The 24,822-nt window shown below is 40.1% G+C and overlaps 1 protein-coding gene across 4 annotated transcripts in view; it reads right to left on the bottom strand.

Annotated features, from left to right (window-relative positions):
* Positions 1–24,822, bottom strand: part of WDR7 (WD repeat domain 7) — a 412,772-nt gene that overhangs the window by 126,503 nt on the left and 261,447 nt on the right. For all 4 annotated transcript variants that reach the window (XM_049901825.1, XM_049901822.1, XM_049901823.1 and 1 more), the window contains one exon: positions 11,106–11,292. In XM_049901825.1, the coding sequence (XP_049757782.1) occupies positions 11,106–11,292 (187 nt within the window). The remainder of the gene's footprint in view (positions 1–11,105; positions 11,293–24,822) is intronic.

Here is a 24,822-nt window from a genome sequence, read left to right as displayed (position 1 = left end):
TTTGAATATTAAAATGCCCACTTCACAGGGTTGATTGGAAGATTAAATGAGACGACGGATGCAAAACCACCTGGCCTGCGCCTGACCTGTATTATTGTACAATGTCCTGACCTAACATGCCTCTCCCTAAGAGAAACAAAGTGAAAGGAAAATGAGATCAATTAGCAGCAGGTCATCGGCTTCAAGGTACAGGGTTAGTCACACAGTACCCTTTCCTCACCTCAGCAAACAATCTAGTGAATTTGGGGGACTTGGCAAACTTTGGGAGGAGCCCTGGTGGTGCTGTAGTTAAGGCGCTTGGCTGCTAACCAGAAGGTTGGTGGTTCGAACCCACCAGCTGCTCCACAGGAGAAAGATGTGGCAGTCTGCTTCCATAAAGATTACAGCCTTGGAAACCCTATGTGGCAGTTCTACTCTGTCTGTCCTATTGGGTAACTGTGAGTCGGAATCGACTTGACACCAGTGGGTTTTGGTTTTTGGTTGGCAAATTTTGGTACCCTGGTGGCACAGTGGTTTAAGGTGCTCAGCTGCTAACCAAAAGGTTGGCGGTTCAAACCCACCAGGTGCTCCATAGGAGAAAGATGTGGCAGTCTGCTTCTGTAAAGATTACAGCCTTGGAAACCTTATGTGACAGTTGTGTTCTGTCCCATAGGGTCGCTATGAGTTGAAATCAACTTCACAGCAATGGGTGGCAAATATAGCAAGAAAAGTGGTAAAGCTGGGTGCTGTGTGGCAGGTGTCTGGAAGAGAAGCTGTAGGGTAGGAAGAGAAAGCTAACCAAAGACATGCACAAGTACTACCCATCGAATTCACTGGAAGCTGGAAACCTTAACACTTTCAGACACATCAGCGTGTGCATGTGAGTGATTCCTTCATCAGTGCTGGGCAGTCCGCGTGCAGGACTGCAGACTGTGCCTAGATCTGGTGCTCTGAGGTCAGGGGTCTGCAGTGCTCTTTAAAGCATCCACAGTGCAAAAGCGGGAGGGTTGGGGGCATGACAGCATTGAAAAGGTCTACCAAGGCACAGGGGAGGAAGAGACCCTGTTTTCTCCTCCCCACCAGTCTGCTCAGTGCACTGCCACCAGAGTAATCTTCCAACAGTACCAACTTTATTTCATGGTTATCCTGTTTAAAAGTCTCCAGTAGCTCTCTACTGCTTGTAAGAAAAATCTTAAACTCCTTGAGATTTTAGGCCCTCCATAATCTAATTTCACTATTTTTTTTTTTTGCAATAGCTTTTACTTTTTAGGACAGTTTTAGGTTTACAGAAAAATTGCAGAAAGTACAGAGAGTTCCCATAAACCCCCTGTCCTCTTGCACACAGTTTCTCCTATTATTAACATCTTACATTCCTGTGGTTCATTTGTTACGATGGATAAACCAACATTATTAACTCAAGTCCATAGTTTAGATTAAGGTTCACTCTTTGTGTGTTGTGGTCCCTGGGTGGCGCAAATGGCAGCTAACAGAAAGTTGGTGGTTCGAACGCAATCAAGTGGCACAGTGAAAGAAAGGTCAGACAATCTCCTTCTTATAAAGATTACAGCTAAGAAAACCCTATGGAGCTTTACCCTGTAACACACAGGGTTGCCATGAGTTGGAATAGACTCTATGGCAATGCGTTTGTTTTTTACTTTGTGTTGTACAGCTCTATGGATTTTAAAAAATGCGTAATGTCAGGAAAATTATCCACCATTACAGGATCATAAAGAATAGGTTTACTGACCTAAAAATGCCCTGTGCCCCACCTACGCACCCTAGTTTTATTTTTAACTCAGGCTTTTCAACACCAATGCTCCTGAGGCCAGGCAAGTTTCTAAGTTGGTCCCTAAATTTCCTGTTTCTTTCTTTTTTTTAATTCCAGTATTTTGCTAATGCTTCTCCTACATCCCTCTTCCCAATGGAGCACTCTCCTCCCTCCCCTCTGCTCAGTTCTTGTCTTCTCCACTTGACACCCTGTGGTTGCTATAGCACTAACAGTACAACACAGCTCTCAATCACCTACTGAAATAAAACACAAACCACCAGCAAACTTGCTCAACAAGGCCCTCTGCGCTGAATCCCATTTTTCCAGGCATTATGGATTCGTTTTGTATTGTGAACTCTGCAGACAGGGAGCATGCCTTCTACTCCTGTGTATCCCTCCAAAGTGCCTAGAACAGCCGTTTAGCATAGTGGTAGGTCAATGGTTAGGCATTAAATGAAGTTTCCTGGTAAATTCAGCAGGAAAAAAAATCACTATGCCAATTATTTGACTGAATTGACCAGGCAATGAAGTCAAAGTAATTGACCTGATAGTCCCAAAAGATGCAGTCTAATTCTGCATGTAGTTCCCTCTAAAGGCAAGAGTGCATTGTGAGTGTGATATATCTGAATGCGGGATTCTAATGGAATGAAGAAAGGTCATACCATCAGAGGTTTGAAACTGAAGGGTCTCAGCCTTAATCTGGATCCTGGATGTGAAGGTGGAACTCACTGTTTTCACTTGATCCTGCTTATCTGGCTGTTAGGCAGGTCATTTGTTATAAAGGCTTATATGATGGGTCTTTGGTTTCAGTCTTTAAAAAATATGACATGACAGACTGTCTATTTTACTCAGCATTTCTGTATACATATCCAATATGAAATCCAAGAGATGATAGATATTATTAAAAAAAAAAACAGGAATAGAAAATCTTCCGCTCCAGCTGAGCTCAGTCTTTACATGACTGCTCATGAACCCTGTTTCAACCCTCACTCCATGGAAGTAAAGGCGTTTTAAAAGTAACATGTCACAACACTTCAGTTAAATGTCACTGTCAAAATTATCAAACTTCACCATCTGTCAAACTAAGGAATGCGCTAAAGGGATAGTTGGGGTGAGGGGCACTTAATCATCACAGAGCCCCCAGATCTTGGTCGACAGTAACAGTACACTAAAAACACTCCCCATCAAAGACAAAGATGACTAAAACTATTTTAAAAATACATAGTTAATTATATAACATCTGGGAATTCCACCTTACAGCTTCCTGGTAAAACAGGTGTGTTAACAATTGCCTTTCATTTAATGAGGACACTTCAATTCCTCTCTGTCATGTTAGCCCTTAATTTCATAAACTAAAAGGTAGCAATTTCCCCTCCAAGTGCGTACCTCTTAGATCTATTTCCTACATGTTGTATACATTTATAGTGAATAAAATTGGGCTGACATGATTTAGTTATATGGCCTCCTCTGATAATATATTTTCTACTAAAAATAAATTTTATGCAAACAGGAGAAAAGCATCTTACTGTTTGTATGATGTATGCCTTTCTCTACTCTCTACCCCCTAAATTAAAAAAAAATATAGTTGAGATTTGAGTTAAAATGTCAACTCTTTCTCCAACTGTACTTTATATAGTTCCAAAAGAACCTTTCTAGTGAACAGTACCTATTTCTGCATTATCAGGACAGGTGTAGGTTTCCAGTGGCTAGGTGTTTCTCTTTTCTTTGTTGGTAAGCGGTGGGTACTGCGGAGAAGCAATAGCTCTCTGTAATCACTACCATCCCTCAGCCGTGGCAGCATGTGGTGAGACAGGAGCCACCTTCTGCAGCTGGGCCAGGCTGGTGTGTTCTCTTTAGGAGCAAAGGCCCTGCAACACGAACTAGGCAGACTGAATCAAAATCACAGGCCAAGCAAAGAGAGACCTAAGTCTGGCCTTCCAAGAGTACGAGGATTTCTCTGCTCCTTTATAAAGTATGGTTTTCTGCCATTTCTCACATTTTATCGATATGTACAGAGCCATGCTGATCTAATCTAATTATGGACTTATAAAAAAATATAATACTACATGTATCTATTTTTCTGACAAGAAGTTAAGGATAGCCCAATCTATGACTTCGATGAAGTACGGCCTCAATTGTCTATTAAACAGTTCATTATGAATCAGCAGCCCATAATAATTCATTTAAAATTTTTCTCATATAAGGTTCTACCTGTGAATCACTTGTCACATAGCCAGGTGGTATGAGGGTGATAAAATGGGGGTCAAGAGACCTGAGTGACAATCCTAGCAATCACAGTACTATTGTGAGCTTGGGGAAGTTATTTGATCTCTCTAAACCTCATTTTACTTAATAGGGCATCGAAGGTATTGGATGAGATACTCTTGAGGGAGACTTCTGTCTGTAAAATCCTGTGACTACTTATTAAACATTTATTGCATGCAAGTTACTTGCCAGGTATTATGAATAAATAAGAATAAACACATAATACATGATCCGCATGCTCACAGAGCTTACTGATATTTAAATAAGGCTTTTAATTTCTAGGGTGCATAAAATACTTATTGAAAGTGATTTTATTAAATATATTTCAAAAATTTTGAAACTACACTGGAAATTCTGAAAACTTGGCTACTTTTACCTCTCATAACAGGTTGTTTTAAATTTAGTACTCCGCTGGAGTTTAATTCTGTGAGTGTAAGATTTCAAATGGTAGATAGAGTGGTGTGAGCTGCACGGTTTTTGGAGGAAGCTAGGCCTGGGTTTGAATTCCATCGTATTCAGTGACTACATCGTTGCTATGGACAAGTGACAGCACCTGTCTCAGATGCATTTTTCTCACCTGTACAATGCGGGTAATAGAAGCTCGCTCTGGAGCTTCCTATAATTAGATGAGAACATTTCTGATGTGCGTAGCACATAGGTAAGAAGCACTCGGTTAGAGGGCTGCCTCCTATACCTCTGTATTCCTGCACATTCCTAGCTTCGGGGTAGGTGCTGAAAGAAAGGAAAACCTCACTGTCACAATCTTCTAAGAAGTACAAGGTGAAAACCAATTCTCTTTTTTGCCCTAATTCTGCTCCTCAGAGGTAACTGGGAAGGCGATAGTGCTAGAGTTTTGGAAGCAAAGATCCCACAGCTGAAGTTCTGCAAGGAATAAATGAATAAAATGAGTTAAAACCTATATTCACTTCTACTCATCATTGTTTTAAGATACTACTGGCGTCTCCTGGGCAGGACTGCCCTTTCCTCCCTCTGTTCCTTCACTCAAATGAAAGATTCAAATGGAACGCTTGCTGGCACACTTTCTGATTACCAGCTATGATGCATCTCACCACGCCTGGAATGTGCATGTCTTTTACTGTCCCCTACACTTTATACCATGGTAGCCTCTGGGCAGATCTTATCCTTCCTGTAAGACTGAAAGTGCCTTGGAGACAGGACCAGTTGCCATCCAGCTGACTCCAATTTATAGTGACCCCATGTGTGTCAGAATAGAACTGTGCTCCACAGGATTTTCAATGGCTGATTTTTTGGGAGTAGATGACCAGGCCTTTCTTCCGAGTGCCTCTGGGTGAACTTAAACCTGCAACCTTTTGGTTAGCAGCCAAGCACATTAACCTTTTGCACCATCCAGGGACTCCTTTGGAGCCAGGATCTTTGCTTTATTCAACTCTTTCACTCTTTATATGTCTAACATTGCCCCTTTCACATGTGAAACTCAATAAATGTTTAATTAGTAAACACAACTTAAAATTTGGCAAGATATTTGAAAACATTAGAAAACAACTAGTGATATTTCAATTTCAAAGACGTAAAATTCGACGTCATATTTCTAAAATCAAGGCGTAATTAATTATGGAAAAGTACCCTATTAGTCTCGAGGCCTAGACAGTTGTTTAGGAGACCTCTCAGCAGTGTTAGAATGGGGATGTCTCTATTTGGTCTTTTTATGCATGAGAGAGAGGAAGAAAGGCACTCTGCTGTGATATGTGTCCTCCAGATGTCCACAGAAGGCCTGAGCTAGCCGCCCCTCCTCACGCCCTCCTCCCACACCCCTGCCATCAACTTAAAAGAATGGGAATCGAGAAGGAAACATGGTCTATGCTTTTTCTCTTTTTCAATAAACGAGAACTAACGTTTTTAAAAGCACAAGCACAACATAAAAGCTTCTTTGTGAAGCAAGCTTAACATCACGGAGAGAGGCAAGGCGGCTGAGTGCTGTTACTGTGTACACAGTAAATCGGTCACAAGAAGGGGCAGAGCAGCAGGGCACCGCAGGGTGAGACGCACACTTAACCTCCTGCACACGTCGCTGCTCCATTCCGCAGCGTCTCCGTCCTCCTGCAGGCTGCACCGAGTGTGCCACGGATATAACAGGCCATTTTCAATCTAAATCTTGTTCTAGATTAATAAGCAAACATTTTCTTGCTTATTATGCGATTTATCATGATGAAAATCACATTGGGCTCCTCAAGGCTACATGCTGATACATTCGTTTATTCAGCGCTGTGTGCAGAGAAGTCATACTAATCTTCGTGACAGAAAAGGATGTAACAGCAAGATTTAAATTACCTACTGAAAAACGACAGTATTTGTGTTTGTGGACATATTACATGCAGATAAGACATAAATGTATCTTTATGTTTGCCGATAGAAGCTTCATATAAGCTTATTTAAAAATAAAGTATTAAAAACTAAACCTAAAATGAATATCCATCACTTCTCCTAAGAAACAAAAGTGAGCACGTACTGTGGAAATTTTAAGTCAGATTTGAAAATATAAGATAAAATTAGGTCAAAGTAAGTTTTGGACAATCAAAAAATGTTATGGCTTTCCAGATAAATCAGGGAGACATGAGGATTCCTTGGAGGGTGTGCCTGGCAGCTATAGCACAGGTGAGGGAAAAGCACTGGAACTATGTTCAGGGGCCTTCCACAAAGGCCAGCTGCCTCTTACTATTAGCATAAACTCAATGGCACACATCCCTTCCTAATCCTCAAAGTCAACCAGAAACCTCCCGGTCTCCTCTACCCAAAAGCTATGCTGGCTATCACCATGCCAAGTGTTCATTCTAGAATTGGGCAGTTATTGATCTGTTTGATACCAGGACGATGACAATGGAATCACCACCCATACTATCTCCATATGGTAAAGCCAAAAAAACCAAACCCCTTGCTGTCCAGTGGATTCTAACTCATAGCAACCCTATAGGACAGAGCAGAACTGCTCCATGGAGTTTTCAAGGAGCAGCTGGTGGATTTGAATTGCTGACCTTTTGATTAGCAGCCGAGCTCTTAACCATCATGCCAACAGGGCTCCACCATATGGGTAAAACCAAACCCACTGTCGTCAAGTTGATTCTGGCTCATAGTGACCCTATAGGACGAGTAGAACTGCCCGATAGAGTTTCCAAGGAGCACCTGGCGGATTCAAACTGCCACCCTCTTGGTTAGCAGCCGTAGCACTTAACCACTACGTCACCAGGGTTTCCATATAACATCCACTAATTTCTTAATATGTCCTAAATACTCTTCTAAACACGTTGCAAATTAAGCCTCATTTAACATCAACCTGATGGTTTATTAGCCCCAACTTGTGGATGAAACCGAGGCAGAAAGATGAAGTAATTTGCTGAAGGGCATACAGCTAGGAAGACACAAAGGTGAAGTTTAGGAAGCCAGGGTGGGATGACAGGAAAAGGTGGGGGAGGACAGCTGTGTAGGTTTGAAACGAATATTCTGAATATCCTCCTCTCACCTACAAATCTGGGATTCTGGGCTGGTAACACTAACTCTACAGGCAAAGCCACAGCATTTCATTCTAGCCTTCAATTGCCTCTCTGGTATCTACTTCCTCAGCACAGAGCAGCCAGCATACTGTGGTCAGTATGCTACAGTCCCAAAGCATTCTAGAACATGAGGGATATGAGAACGGCAACCATGAGGAAAGATGGGAGAAGTCTAGCTTTTCAAGTGGTTACCAGTGACAAGAGTGAAATGCTATTCATTGAGAATATCTAAGAGGTGCTAACATTTTCATCAAGAGAAGCACCACGAGACAATTCAAGAATTCCTACCCACTAGGGTGGTTTACACAAATTTTACACATTGCTGGTGGGAATATAAAATGGTACGGCCTTTGTGGAAAGCAGTCTAGTGTTTCCTCAGTAAATTAACATAGAATTGTATGACCCAGCAATTCCACTCCTAGGTAGCTACATAAAGGAATAGAAAACAGGGACTCAAACAGATACTTGTACATGAATGTTCACAGCAGTTCTATTCACAACAGCCAAAAAGTGGAAACAACTTAAATGCCTATTATCTGACAAATGGATAAACAAAATGTGGTATATACAGACAATGGGATACTATTCAGCTATAAAGGATTAAAGTATTTACACATGTGACATCATGGCTGAACCTTAGTTAAAAACATTATGCTAAGTGAGAGACGCCAGACACAAAAGGTCACGTATTATATGATTCCATTTAGGTGAAATATCCAGAATAGGTACATTCATAGAGACAGAAAGTAGATTAGTGGTTACCAGAGACTTGTGGGAAGGTGGAATGTGGAGTGACTGCTTAATGGGTACAGGATTTCCATTTGGGATAATGACAAGTTCTAGAACTAGATAGTGGTGATGTCTGTATATCACTGTGAATGTACTTAATGCCACTGAACTCTGCACTTGAAGATGGTTACAGTGGTAAACTTTATGTTACATGTACTTTAACACCCTGTCCCCATTTCTTCCAGGAATCAGGAGGTTAAATTCTCAAGACAATACTAGCCTCTACAGCATAACCCCCTCCATCCTCCAAATCACTCCCAGCCAGGTGATTGACAAGTGCTTCTCACGTATTTCATTTTAGCAACTCCTTCAGCTCATCTTCCTCTTCCCTTACTCTCTTATCATTGCTTGCCTGGGTCACTGCAACCTCCTTGTAGCTGTTTTCTGTTTCTCTGGCCCAGCTTCCTTCCAACCCAACCTCCTTAATATACACACACTATCTTCCCCATTCCCCCTGCCTGCCTAACTCCTACCTAATCATCCTTCAAGGTCTTCTTCAGGCCCCACTCCTCTTCTGTCTTTTTTTCCAGGACCTAGCAGAGATGGGGTGTGTCTGTAAATCACTGCCAAATTCATCAATTATTGATTGCCAGATATGGCAGGCTTTAATTTCTATTACACTATCCTGAAGAAAATTAATTTCATTTATTAAAGATTTTAATCATGTTGCAGCCATACTACCCATTACCTCACCTTTAAAATCTTGCTCTTCAAATAGGGTAACAAACACAACAAAGGGTTTGCCCAGAATGGCTCAGTCACAGGATAAACATGTTCCATTTTCTTGGAGCACCACTGTTATCAGAAGGCAAGTCATTTTAAAGCATTTTTATATTAAAATGAGTGTAAAATTATTACGGAACAGAGTATAAGTACTTAATGAAAGTTTAAGATAGTGTCCAAGGTTTCTAAGAAATTTCTACCTGTTGCAGATGCTACAACTTATACCTACTTACTGGCCATTACAAGTATTTGGTAGATAAATGTAAGATGGTACTCTTTGACCTTTCCAGCTACATGTTTCATATCCAAAACTCATTGCTGTTGAGTATATTCCAACTCACAGCAACTATACAGGACAGAGTAAAACTGCCCCACAGGTTTCGAAGTGCCAAATCCACCAGCTGCTCCTTGGAAACTGTATGGGGCAGTTCTACTCTGTCCTATAGGGTTGCTACAAATTGAAATCAGCTCGATGGCAATGGGTTTGGTTTTTGGTTTTGGTTTATTATTGATACTATTTCTTGACACTTAATATACTTTATGTCTCATATAAGAAGCCCTGGTGGCACAAACGGTAAAGCACTTGGCTGCTAATTGAAAGGCTGGTGGTTTGAGCCCGCTCAGCGGCTCTTCAGGAGAAAACCTGGTGATCTGCTTCCATAAAGACTACAGCCAAGAAAATCCTACGGGGCAGCTCTATTTTGTCACGTGGGGTCACTGTGAGTCAGAATTGACTTGATGTTGCCTAACAACGACAACATCACTTCTTGTATGCTAGTATCTTTCTTCTGTGCCATTTCCTTATTCTATATTACATTTTCACATGTACATATTTCATCTTCAAAACTAGACTGCAGTGTATTTGTTGTATCCCTGAGAGATAGAAAGCATTGGGATGAACTAAACTAGAAACATTTGTGAACACTTCCCACTTAGGTAGTACAGAGGAAGGAGCATCTACCTGTGCTTGTGGAAGTTAGGGAAGGCTTTAAAAGGCTTAACCATTGAAGAACAAGTAGGAACTTAGTAATAATGAAGAGAAAAAATGTAATTGTACAAAAATACTCTGCATTCTACCAATTAAAAGGCATTCACTGTGTGGGTCTTAGAGGAGGTGGAAGGTAACAGCGGCCAGGACAAGCCAAGGAGGCCCTGGCTAAGAAGGTGTTAGGCTTAACCTAGATGCAGTGGCAATGCACCGAACAAACAACTGCTATCAGGTGCATGACATAAGCAGATTTGTATTTCAAAATTTTTAAGCTAATAGCAGTGTAGACAACTTCGTGAATATATGAAAAATCACTGAATTGTATGCCTTAAAAGGGTGAGTTTTATGGTATGTGAATTACATGACAATTTAAAAAAAGAAAAGAAAAAAGAAACCAGAAGAATGGCTGCCTGGGATCAGGGACAGAGTCTGATGGAACTTTTGGAGTAATGGAAATACTCTCCGTCTTGAGTGTGGCTATGATTACACGTGTGTATATATTTGCTAAAACCCATCAAACCGTGCACTTTAAATGGGTGCATTTTATTTTGTTCAAACGAAACCTTTTAAAAAATTGGTTTAAAAGAGAAGTGTGAAGGAGTGGTTGCCCAAACTATCAGCCATGTCCTCTACTGGTAAAACATTTTTGAGCAAGCATTAAACATGCATATCAGTTTCCTTATAAACCATGTACTTATACTATTGTTGTTGTTGTTAGTTGCATCAAGTCAGCTCTGACTCATGGTGACCATACATATAACAGAACAAAACTTCGCCATCATGATCACTGATATGTGTGAGTCCACTGTTGTGACTATTGTGCATACTACTATAAAAGTACACAATTTGAAAACTCTGTCACAGATCAGTCGTTCATTGGCTCAATACTAAATCCCAATTGTCTTAAAATTACAGAAAAATGCTTCCTTTTAATTGTCCATATCCAAAATTTCATATATTTGAGATTTTTGCCTATTAAATACACACGATTTATAAAGACTTATCAATTCCCACCCCTCCCCTGCAAAACAACAACAAATTCCATTAACTGGAACTGAGCACTTACTTGGCAAGTTGTTTCTCGGCATCAGCACAAAGTTCAAGAAGCCCCATCAGGACAGCAGACACATCCATGTAAGGCTCCCAAACTGTGAAGCCTCGTCCAATTAGATCAATAGCTGTTCTTCGGATAGTGCTGTGTGGAGGAAGTTTGGGACTGGGAGGCTGGAGCAGAAGGAATGTCAATGCCTTGCCTAAAATTACAAAATAAAACACACAGAAATAAAGTCATTTTACTTTTGGATGGTTTTCTTTGAAACATATTTTCAAAATACAAACTACTTTGGATTTTTTCTTTTTAACTGCAAAAGGGTTTTGAGCTCTAAGACTACAAAAGAGCTCTAGTGTGTAGTTTGTTTAGCCACATACTTTCAAAAGAAAAGTTAGGTTACAATATTTTATGCCATGTTCTAAAGGATTTTAATTACATAATAATTATATATTATTAAGTACATATAGCACCGCCCATCTGTCAGTTGGTCATACTACGGTGACTTATGTGTTGCTATTATGCTGGAAGCTATGCTACTGGTATTTCAAATATCAGTAGGGTCTCCCATGGTGGATAGGCTTCCTTGGACCTTCCAGATTAAGACAGACTAGGAAGAAAGGCCTGGAGATCTACTTCCAAAAAAAAGAAAAAAGAACAGTCAATGAAACCCTATAGATCAGGATGGTGTGATCCGCAACTGATCACGGACCAGGAAGTATTTTGTTCCATTTTGGAGTATCCATGAGTCAGGGGCCAACTCGGCAGCAGCTAACAATACCAAAATAAAAAACTTTTAAAACTTTTATAAGTGTTGATTTAGCAGTCCTCTTTTTAGGAAACTATCTTAAGGAAATAGTTTGAACTTAAGAAAAAGATGTATGTGCAAAGATGTGGAGAGCAACATTGTAATGGCAAAAAAGGTAAAAAATAACCTAAATGTCCAAACAATAGTTGGTGGATAGTTAATATGGTACAATCACATGATGGAACATTATGCAGTCTTAAAATTCTTTGCAAAAAACAAAATGGAAAAATGAGCAAGATATAATTAATTAAAACATACAGAACTCAAAGCTGCATATAAAGCATGCGGAAGACAGACCTGATTCCTTCCCTTATGTGTATGAGAAACATAACTGAACAAGCACACTCAACAAACAGTACTTACTGAGTGTGAGAGATGTTAGGCAGGGGGAGTACGGGGGGTGCTATGGGATCCTACGGCATGACAATTAACCTCATCCAGGAGGAGGAAGGGAAGACTTGTACTTTTCAGGGGAAATGATATATATACAAGCTGAGACCTGAAAAATGTGTAGGAGTTAGTCATTTGAAGAGAGATTATTCCAGGGTTAGAGAAGAGCACTGGAGAAAGTACAAAAAGATCATAGAACCAAGAGAAATCTGAGAACTCAGATTCATTCAAGTAGGAAGCTGGGAGGAAAGAAGCAAGAGAAGACGATGGAGAGATAGGCAGGGTTCCTGTTAACTGTGTTAAGGAGTTTAGTGTTTATTTTAGGAGCAACAGGGAGACAAAGAAGGGAGGAAGATATAGAGATATGTATTTTAGGAAGGTCACTGGCTGCAGTGTAAAGAATGGTTTGAAGTGGAGGTGAAGAGAAGTGAAGGGTATTATAAAACCAAGATAACAGCCTGTGAACGCACTCTGCAAATTCATGGTTCTTAATCATTTCTCAGTCATAGAACAGTTTAAGAATCTATTGAAAGCCATCAGTCCTTTCCCTAGGAAAACTGCATACAAACCCACAGCCACCAAATTTTGCAGAAAAATTTCAAGGCATCCATAGACCTTGGGTTAACTACTCCTGCGGTAAACTAAAAATGTACGTATACGAGAAACATCTCCCGGAGAAAGCTCTTACAATTCATACTTCATTCGTAAGTGTAAATTTTACTCTCAAACTTCACCATATAAATGTAACATGTAAGGCTTCACATTTTGTTTTTGGATCAGAAAAATAATACGCTTCCTAAAAAAAAGTGATCCACGGTTCTCTATTTTCTGCTAGCACTTATGCCTCCCCTTTCACCTAACAGCTTTAAAGATCAGCATTCCTGTCCATTCCCCTTTTCCTCAGCAAGTCTGTCAGCTCCATGAGAGCAGAAACTGTGGTTCATACAATTTCACATCTTCCAAACCATCAAGCACAGTCCTTGGCACACATTTTAACACACATTTTAGGTATCCCAAAATGGAAAACAGCTGGCGATCTGCTTCTGTAGCCCAGGGGAATGTCTTGCCTCCTTTTTCCAGGATTTTCAGACAGGTCGCAACCTAAGAAGGATTCACTGAGTTTGGGATGTGATATATGGCACAAATCCATTCCTTTTCATAATTCATAAATGGCCAATTTGGTGGCTATATTGTAGTCGACTCCAACTTTCTGTTTTCATCTGAAGCAGTACAGATAGCAAGAAGGCAAATTATTTCTTTACAAACAGCTTAACAAATGAACCCGCCTTTACTGCATGTATATTTCTAGTGCATCTCACTACCCCAGTTTGTCAGAATGATATTTCAAAATGTCAAGAAATCTTCCACTTAGCTGTTTATTCTCTACTTCTAGGAAGTTGTAAGAGCTGTGGAAAAACCCCTACTACTGTTCTCTGCAGACATCCTGGAAAACCAGCAGCAGTGGCTTTCAATCTAAGCGATAGGGCTCCCTGGAGGTGTATCCTTGGTAAGTGGTATTACAAAAGGGAAGTTCAGTTTCCTAAGTACAATGTTTTATAGCATCTCAATCATCATTTTCCTTAGCGGCACTCTACCATTTCTGCATTCATTTCAGGTAGGAGCATTCTGGCCATCCTCCGGAAAGTGCTAGTTCCTAATGGCCTCTGTGTGGGAACCCCAGAAGTAGCTTCCTCACCAATCAGACCATTTTTTCCTGAGAGCAAAAGTAAAGAATGAGTGGCCAATTTTTAATATTTTCTATCATTTTTTTGACAAAGTGGGAAGGACAGCATAGGGAATGTGATCACTTGTTCTCCAATGAAACGACAGAAAAGGGAAAATCAGCAAGGGTTCCCCAAAAGGCCCTGGGCCCAGCAATGGATGCCCATATGTCTGCTGCTCCTCTGCCAAGTGTGGTCTGTGTCACAGGGAGGATGGACTGCTCAGCAGGACATGCAGGGTCCCTATAACAGCACCACTCCCCTGCTTAGAGCATTTTCATTTTCACTCAAGAATTGCATGAGTAAAAAACTCCTCCGGTGTCTCTCCTTCTCTAGTTGACATTACAGTCTCTGAGCAACATAAAGCAAGGGTTCCTACAATCCTACACTAGTTCTGGCAAGGCATGTTGACAGGCCATGTGTGGGGCACCAAGAGAAGAAAGAAGAATGGCCTGTTTCACACACAAAGTTTAAATCTACTAGTAAGAATATGATTTTTTTTTTTTTCCAGTGAGCTGTTTTGGAAATATATAAGCATACAAATGTCAAAATTCCACATCTGTCTCTGACAACTTATTCCAACCAAAATATATAAGCAATAAGTAACTTTGGTGAAGGGTAAGACAGTACACAATACTGGGGAAGCCAAAACAAGCTGACCAAGGCAAAGTCACAGAAGCTTCATAGACATATCCGATCTTCCTGAGGGACCTAATTACTGGGCTGAGGGCTGTGGAGACCATGGCTTCGGAGGACACCTAGCTCAAATGATATAACATAGTTTATAAAGAAAATGTTCTATATCCTACTTTGGTGAGTAGTGTCTGGAGTCTTAAAAGCTTATGAGTGGCCATCTAAGATACTCCACTGCGCCCACCCCATCTGAAGCAAGGGAGAATGAAGAAAATCAAACACACAAGGGGAAGATTAGGCCAAAGGACTAATGGACCACAACTACCACAGCTCCCAGCAAACTGAATCCTTAACAACTAGATGGTGCCCAGCTACTACCACCACTGACTGCTCTGACAGGTCCCGGACAGAGCTGGAGAAAAATGTAAAACAAAATTCAAACTCACAAAAAAAGACCAGACTTACTGGTCTGACAGAGACTGGAGAAACCCTGAGAGTATGGCCCCCAGACACCTTTTAACTCAGTACTGAAGTCACTCCTGAGGTTCATCCTTCAGCCAAAGATTAGACAGGCCCAGAAAACAAACAATAATACATGTAGCTCAGCCATGTTTATGAGAATAAATGGGTACACTGGCCTAGGGGAAAGGACAAGAAGGCAGGAGGGGACAGGAAGCCTGGACGAATGGAAATGGGGAAACCAAGGTTGAGAAGAGGGTAGTGTTGACATGTCGTAGGGTTGACAACCAATGTCACAAAACAATATGTTTATTAATTGTTTAATGAGAAACTAACTTGCTTTGTAAACCTTCATCTAGAACATAATTAAAAAAAGGAAAACAAAAAATATATAAGCAATAAAAGTTAAAGAGGATTTTAAGTTAAACCTTTTGATGTCTGGCCTTGTTAATTAACAAGATGCTTATGACTTAACTGGTACCAGCAATAATGACACTGATGTTCTGAAGGAATAATCTAGGATCCCTCAGGCTTCAACTTTCTTTGTCATATATTCTTTCAGCTGATATTAAGGAACTAGCCTTTAAATATGGTTGTATGATGATAAAAAGAGATAAATTTATTCCTTCCTCAAGTTATATTGTATTCTTAACTTAGCGTTTTTCTAATTTGTGATTTCATATAGCATAGGTGAAGCAAAGCTAAAATTCTATTCAAAGAAAAAGTCTCAAGACAAAAATTGATGACGTCTCCCATAATTTTCACTAAACCTTTGGTATCCACTAAAAGTTGTATATCTTATTCTCATAAGATAGAATGTAATTTTGTACTAGTACACATCTACTTATTTTACATAAATGTGCCAATATTCACAGCACCTTGCTGGGTAAGGAAGGTAAAGAATGATGCTATCATCTACCATCATGACTTGATCCCTTTCCAAAAGGCTTTCCAGTGGCAGTATTAGAAAGTTCATCTAACTGAGCTAATACGCGTTTAAGGCTTTCCACAGTTTTGTCCCGGCCTATCCATCCAAAGAGTCATGTACTATTACTACTGTTATAGGTGAAGAACTATACAATACTAGGTGCTGGGGAAACAAAAGGGAATAAGACTCAATTCCATCCCTTAAAGAAATTCATTCTAGATGAACAACCAGGTAATATGAATATATTATGAGTAGTATTATAACTGAGGAGCTATGGTGGCACAGTGGTTAAGCACTCAGCTGCTAACCAAAAGGTTGGCAGTTAGAACTTGCCCAGCAGCTCTGCAGGAGAAAGATCTGGTGATTTAATTCCATGAAGATTACAGCCTAGAAAACCCTATGGGGCAGTTCTACTATGTCACATGGGGTCACTATAAGTCAATGACACCTAACAACAACAGTGTTATAATATTTATAAGTATGGGGTATGGAGATAGAAACTTAACAGGGACGCTTAACCCCATCTTAGGGGGTTAAGCGTCCCTGTTAAGTTTCTATCTCCATACCCCATACTTATAAATATTATAACACTGAGGGGGTTAAGCGTCCCTGTTAAGTTTCTATCTCCATACCCCATACTTATAAATATTATAACACTGAGGGCTTCCAAGGGAAAGTGACCTCTATGCCAACACCTTTAGCTAATGAAGGGGGAGGAGGATGGCAAGAAAACATTAAAGGCAGAGGGATTAGCATGTGCAAAGAGGGAAATGGGAGACAACATGTCAAGATCAAGGGATCAGAAGTAGTTCAGTATGGTGGGAAATTATGTGTGTGCGTTTCCGGGTGGCAATGGCCACAAGGAGAAGGTGGGAAGGTGGATGAATTGAAATCCTGAAACATCAGGCTAGAGAGGTTATCAGAGCCAGATCACAAAGGGCCTTGTATTGCATGCTAAGGCATTTATTCATTCTGGTGACAATGGGGAACCACTGGGGAATGTTAAGCAAAGTGGGGCGGTGGGGGGGTGTATGACCACATTTTCACTGTAGAAAGATCAATAGTTGGGCTGTCTTGTGATTAGAAAGGGGCAAGACCTAGTAACTTTTTAATTCTGATCTACTCATCCTCAGCCAAATGGGATAATTAGAATCATAGAATTTTTAAACTGGAAAAGATTTGAGAAACATCTAGTCTATTCCTAGGCTTTGGATGAGAGAGCTGAGGACTACAGAAGGTAAGTAGGTAGCTGCAGGCCTGCATAAGGAGTCCCAGCCTCTACGACCCATTTGGCACCTGTTTATTGTATCATGGAGCCACAGTACGCATCTCTGAACACAACCTGCACCTTTCCAACTCTCATGTTTTATTCATGACACTCTATTCAACTACTTAGTCAAAACTACATCCTTTACCATCTATCTCAAGTCCATCTCCTCCTCTTCCTCCTCTTCCCTTAATTAGGGAATTATCTCAGCTGCAGTTAACAGGGGATTAAATACATTACATGTTTTCTCTTTCTCACATAATGAGAAGGTCCTGTCATGGGTTCAGCAGTTAGAGATGGCCATACCAAGGACCTGGTAACTGTCCTGGCTCTTTTCTCTTAGTTTCATCATGGTCACAAAATGGCTAAGGCCACATCCAACACTGTACCTGCCTTCCCTGTAAGAAAAGAAAGAAGTGAAAGGCAAAAGGCATGTGGTAGTTAAGTTCCCTTTTGAAGTCTAATTGCAACTCACATAATAATTCCCCTGGTTTCAAGGTAGAATGGGAAATGTAGTTTTTTAGCTGGATATTTTTACCTGCCACTTCCAACAGCATTTAAATCCTGTTATCAAGGATAGGGAGGATAGATATTGGGTAGGTAGCTAGCAATTCCTGCCCCATCTTCCCTGCTTATCTTAGAATGAGAGTCTTTTTTTTCAATATAGCAATTATTGTCCATACATTTAACAAAAAATGATATACCATCTTTGGGTATTTATTCTGTTGCCTTAAGCTAATTTTATTTACTTCTTTTAAAATGTTTTTCTTTTTTTTTAGCCTCTTCACGTCTGCTAAGTGGGTAAGTTTCCTAGGCCACATGGAATTTAAAGAAAAACTTTTATGTTTGGCATTAAGCTTAGCATAGTACTACATATACCCAAAAACCAAACCCTTTGCCGCCGAGTCCATTCCACTCATAAAGTAAGTGCTTAATACATAATTACTGCCTTGGCAAATACTGAAGATTAACTGTTATACAGCTATATGTTCAGCAGAATCAACGAAATTATGCACAGCTTAGAAACTTCTAAGAGCCTGCTACTGATCTCTGATGGCCTATGGCAAAGTTTCTATGGCTCTATTGTGAAATGGAAAAAAAATACAAATAATGTAGAAAGTCTTTTTCATAGAACTAAATTTATTAAGTTTAAAGAATTGCTTATTGTGAGGTTACATTCTTACTACTGTTCTTGGTAAATAAAAGTTTCTTTTGTGAGATGATGAAGACAGTGGTATTTCTTAATGTCTGTCCTCAGCAAAGTAAAAGATTTGTAATGCTACGTTAAATCACCTCCAATTTTATTTTTGGAGATTTTACTGACCCATGATATCCAAAGGTTTGAAAACCACTGCCATTTGTAAGAAATTCTCTGTCCTGAGAAACCAGAAGGGTACCTTCTTCTACTATAAATATTATACAGAATACGTCCTGCTACATATAGGCTCTTAACTGAGGATGCCAAGAGGCTCCAAACTTAACTCATTACAGTGCGGAATTCAGCATTATACTAGTCAATCTGAGACTTAATCGAAGTTAAAACCAAAAAACAAAAGAAACTCGTTGCCATTGAGTAGATTCCAACTCATAGTGACTCAAATTGTTGGCCGTTCTTATCTATAAAACAGCTGAGTAGTACAGATACTCAGGCTGCTTTACAGGAAGAATTTAGTGCACAGCACCCCCATGCCTCCCTATGCTCTAGCCACAAGTACAAACGAACCACCAAAATGAAGACAGCCTATATATAGGCTCAGGACACTGGAGAAGAAGTCAAAATATAAGAAAACCCTTTAAAACGCAGAAAGTGCGAAAATCCAGCACTGGATAAATCACAATTAACTTAGCCCCTCTGGCTGCTGAGAAACTAATTCTGTTGTCATGCAGTCAAGAGTAATAACAATATCTCATATTTTAGTGTTATTTTATCTCAAGTTTCCTAAACACCTGTGTCCCAACTTTAATCTTACTTTTTTTTCAAAAGTGTTACAAAAGAGCAAAACTGCAAGAAAATATTTATACTTTGCTGTAACAGCAAAATACTAAAAATGAGAAAAGGATTGAGACAAAGATAGCAAAACAAAGCCTATGTAAGCTATGGTTAAAAAACTGACAGTATTATACTATGGCTAACTTGTTACTTCGGCAAGATCAATCTTGTTCAATCATGAACTGACCAAAGAAAAATGTCAATTAAAAAAAAAAATTCTGCAGTATCTGGTTGGTTATAATTGCCAGCCTTTTTAAAAGATTAAGATACAAGCCATAAAACACACACACATACTCTCTCTCTCTTTAATGTTATTACCTAGTTACCTTGTTTTCTGGAGCATTTTTTTATCCTTATCGCAAAACATGGACTCAATTTATTACTGTGTCCTATATTTACTGAATACCTATTAGATGAAAACACTTTATAAACTATAATTATACATTTATATAAATATCAGGTATCATTTTCAACATCATTGTTTTAACAATAAATCACTATTCTGTATTGCTATTTTATTTTTTATTCCCTCTTCTATTTCTAGAACACAATGGTAGCAACTGTCCCTGATAGTAGTACCTTGTGTTCTCCATGGCACCTTGAACAACAGACTGCTGGATTATTCCACTTAACACACACACATATTTGCAACTGCCAGTTATATACGCTAACAGAACATCACAGTTGTCTCAGTTTTATTTGTATATAACCATAGATCTTACTAAGACATAAATATGGGTTATGGAGTATTTTTTTTAACCCAGTTTCTATTTGTGTAGAAATGGCACTAAATAGGACAGTATCATTTAATAAGTTGTAAAATCAATGACTTTTTTTTTCTAGCCTTCCATTACTTTTCTTTCTCTCTCTCTTTTTTGGCCTAAGTTTTCTCTTCCTTGTCTTGAAGAATCAAGGCCTCATGCGAATCCAGTGGCCACCTCCCAGGCAAATTCTAGAGCCAGCTCTGACTGTCATAAGCACTCTAGCAACCAGTACACCCTGAAGAAGAGGGGAATAAGCACTGGATAACTGAAGAGGCTGAGGGGGGATGTGTGTGTGGGTTGACAGTGCATTAAGAACAGGAAAGAGGATCTCGATCGTGGAGTGAGTGTACTGAGTATGCTGGATGCAAGGCAATGTGGCTTTTATGGTAACCGATGCTTATGGAAAACCAGCAGCCAAAGGGAGGAGTCTCAAGAATTAGAAGTTAAAATACAGCCAGAGTCAAACCACATGTAGCAAGACAGGATGAAATTTTCTTACTGGAATTACTATAAATTCACAGCATTTCAGAGATCTTAGAGATCGTTTGTGATTATTCCGCTATCCTGCTGGTAGGTAATGAACACCACCATTTTCTTGGACGTTGGTTCCTCCGAGGCCAGTCAATAGGTCTAGTTAAGACAAGCTTGTTCCTCCAACTTAAAGAAAAGCACGAATGAAGAAATGGCCACTCACCATTCTTAGCTCTGGATGGTAGAGAAGGGAAAAATGGTCATATTAAAAAAAATACATTAATTAATAGCTCAATTACAAGGAAATTCCTGTGGGAGAACATATTATATGCACTTTAAACCAAATGAATTTATGATGATTTATGCCATTACAATGAGTGCAAAATGAATTAATAATGATTGGCCACTTATTTCAAAGTGTAACCAAGAGAATGAAACGTTTTTCCACTTGCTAACGTCCATCAAAGAATAAGGATGGCTGAGTGCCACACAGAATTTACTCCTCTGCTTTATGTGGGTACTTGATATGATCAAAATACTTCTAATGTAGTATGCATTATTCATGAATATAAAATGATTAAAAAACATTTCTATAACTAAATGCTTTGTATGAATGCAATTATAAAAAGTAGGTTTGAAACATTTCACATCCTTTATTACATAAAAATTCGGTCATTCTTTTAGTAAAAGATAAAATAACTTTGTTAAATTGGGAAATAAATATAACAAAGATATTTAAAAACTAATCAATCTATTATCAGTTTAATCAAAACAGTCCTAATTCGAAGAAATTAGCTGTCTTCAGCCCTATAATTAAGAGTATAAACTCCAAATTCTCCTTAATTCAAAATATGTTTTTTTCTATTCTATTGTACTCCAACCATCACCCATCTGTCAGTTTGTTCTACTGCAATGGCTTGTGTGTTGCTGTGATGCCAAAATTACGCCATTAGTATTTCAAATATCAACAGAGTTACCCATGGTGGACAGGTTTTGGCGGAGCTTCCAGACTAAGACAGACTAGGAAGAGAGGCTTGATGATGTACTTCTGAAAATTAAAAACCAAAACCAAACCCACTGCTGTTGAGTCAATTCAACTCATAGCATCCCTATAGGAGAGAGCAGAACTGCCCCATAGGGTTTCCAAGGCTGTATATCTTTACGGAATCAGACAGCCACATCTTTCTCCCACTGGGTGGCTGGTGGGTTCAAACTGCCGAACTTTTGGTTAGCAGCCAAGAGCTTTAACTACTGTGCCACCAGGGACAATGAAAACCTTATGGATTACAACAGAAGACTATCTGACTTGCTTGCTTTGGACAAGTAATCAGGAGGGATCAATTGCTGGAGGAGGACATCGTGTTTGATGAAGTTGAGGGCCAATGAGGGTGAGGAAGACCCTTGTGAGGTAGATTAGCACAATAGCCTCAATGATGGACTTGAACATGCTGGAGATCATGAGAGGATATAGATCAGGCATTGTTTCATTCTGTTGTACATAAGGTCCTCATGAGTTGTAGTCGATTCAACGTCAGCTATCCCTGTCTTTCTCGCTCTACCTATCTAGTTTCAAATTAATCAGTTTTATCATACAGTGAAAATTAACCTCACTTTTCTTTGGATATTTAGTTGTTTTTTTTTTTTTTTTTGGATAGCAGACTAAAATAGAAGATCTGACTTTCCTATAAATAAAAGAATATTTCTTAATACAGATAGTCTTTTACTGTCTTTGCTGTTGTTGTTAGGTACTGCCAAGTTGACTTTGACTGGGCAAGGTAAAAATACTGATTGTTTGACAGTCTGGGGCCAGGAATAAAGAAATAAAATAATAGCAGCAGATGTTTCTGAAGGCCAAAGGGGTAAAAAAGAAAATCCATTAATTTTATCTACCAAACCTTTAATTGAACGATCCAAATACTTCTATATCCTCCTGCCAAAGACGCAGAACTGTCAAATGGTATGGATGAAAGACACAGAAAGAGAGGAAATGGGGTGAGGGGTGGGGGAAGAAAACAAGAGTACACCAGAGCACCAGAGTTTAAATCCAACCTGTGGCACCTAAAAGCTGAATGATTCTTTTATTCACTAAATCCTTCCTCAGTGATTGCTGGGTCAGAGGCACTGTTTTGAGCACAGCTCAACAAAGTCTATACTCTCATGAAGCAGATGTTCTTAGTTGGGAGGGACATAAAAACCAAATGAACACATAGATATATGTCAGGTAGTACTAAGTACTGTGAAGAAAAATAAAGCAGAGTAAGAGGCTAGAAAGCGAAAGAGAGGGAAGGACTCTGAACAAAACTGAAGTGAAACGAAAGAGGACTGTGGGTATCTGTGGGAGAAGCATTCTACGCTGAGGGGACAGCACAAAAGGCCCTGAAGCAGGAGTGTGGCTGGGCCATCTAAGGAACAGCAAAAATCTACTGTGGCTGGATGGAAGTTGTCTTAGTCATCTAGTGCTGCTTTAACAGAATTACCACAAGTGGATGGCTTTAACAAAGAGCTTATTCTCTCACGGTCTAGTAGACTAGAAGTCTGAATTCAGGGTGCCAGCTCCAGGGGAAGACTTTCTTTCTCTATTGGCTCTGTAGGGAGGTCCTTGTCATCAATCTTCCCTTGGTCTAGGAGCTTCTCCTCGCAGGAACCCTGGGTTCAAATCACGTGCTCTGCTCTTGGCACTGCTTTCTTGCTGGTATGAGGTCTCCCATCTCTCTCTGCTTGCTTCTCTCTTTTATATCTCAAAAGAGATTGGCTTAAGACTCTATCTAATCTTGTAGATCTCATCAACATAACTGCCCCTAGTCTATCTCGTTAACATCGTAATGATAGGATTTACAGCACATAGGGAAATCACATCAGATGACAAAATGGCAGACAATCATACAACACTGGGAATCATGATCTAGCCAGGTTGACAGGTAGTTTTGGGGGACACAATTCAATCCATGACAGGCCACCTTTTGGCCCCCCAAAATTCATGTCATTGCCACATGTAAAACATATTTACTCTATCATATCATAGCAATAGTCTTAAAAACAACTCCAAGTCCAAAATCCAAAAATCCCTCTTCATCAGTGAAATCTATAATCCTCTGTTCTCTCAGACAATAAACACAATGGCCCTGCCCCCTAGACTCTAGGTACTAGACACACTATCCAGATTCTGAGTGGAGGCCCTTCAGCCCTGGTCTTCAGATCCGCATTCCAGGCCTACTGGGACAGCAACTCTGCTCCCCCGGCTTTAGGTGCACCATTCTCCTAGTTCATCTGAGTGAAGGCTCCACCCTTAGAAATACCAGAGGCCATGGCTCCACCCTTTGAAGCTTCAGAGGTTGTGGCCATGCCCTTTGAGACTGAGGCAGTTTGGCTTCCTGTGTTCCATGTCTCTTCAACTTCTGCTTCCTGGTTTCTTGGCCTCTCAGCCCTCAGGCTTCATACCCAAATCTGCCCTGCTAGGGCAAGTATTCCAAAGCTCTGTAGCACTATTGATAAGTGCCTGGAGGCATCCCACTCCACCAGTAAACTTCAGTCGGAAGGAACTCAGCTGTCTTGCTCCTTGGGTCAGCAAACCCAGCTCCGCCAATAAGTGCCCAGAGGCACCCCACTCCACCAGGAAGTCTCCTGCACACAGGCACTCAGCTCTCTCGCTCCGGGGGTCAGTTCCAACGTTGCATTGTGCTGGTCTCCTAGTTCTACTGCTGCCAGTCCTCAGCTGCAGCTGACCCTCTGCTGCTGTTTCTCACCATCTGTGCCTTCTCCAGTGTTAACAGTTCTCCTCACTTCCTTCTGAGTCTTCTCTCCATTCCCAGTTTCAAAATCACGTACACATTTAGGTGTCTGTAGAGCAGTACCCCACTGTTTTGGTTCCAAATTCTGTCTTAGTCATCTAAGGCTGCTATAACATAAACCTCACAAGTGGATGGCTTTAACAAAGAGAAGTTTATTCTCTCACAGTCTAGTAGACTAGCAGTCCAAATTCAGGGTGCCAGCTCCAGCGGAAGGCTTTCTTTCTCTGTTGGCTCTGGAGGGAGGTCATTGTCATCAATCTTCCCTTGGTCTAGGAGCTTCTCCACGCAGGAACCCCAGGCCCAAAGAATGTGCTCTTCTCCTGGCACTGCTTTCTTACTGGTATGAAGTCCCCCATGTCTGTCTGCTCGCTTTTCTCTTTTATATCTCAAAAGAGATTGGTTTAAGACGTTATCTAATCTTGTAGATCTCATCAACATAACTGCCACTACTCCATCTCATTAACATCATAGTGATAGGATTTACAACACATAGGGAAATCACATCAGATGACAAAA

Source organism: Elephas maximus, chromosome 11 (assembly GCF_024166365.1).
Source record: "Elephas maximus indicus isolate mEleMax1 chromosome 11, mEleMax1 primary haplotype, whole genome shotgun sequence".
Classification (NCBI taxonomy): Eukaryota; Metazoa; Chordata; class Mammalia; order Proboscidea; family Elephantidae; genus Elephas; species Elephas maximus.
Note: the sequence above shows the minus strand (reverse complement) of the source record. Positions and strands in the feature narration are given on the sequence as shown.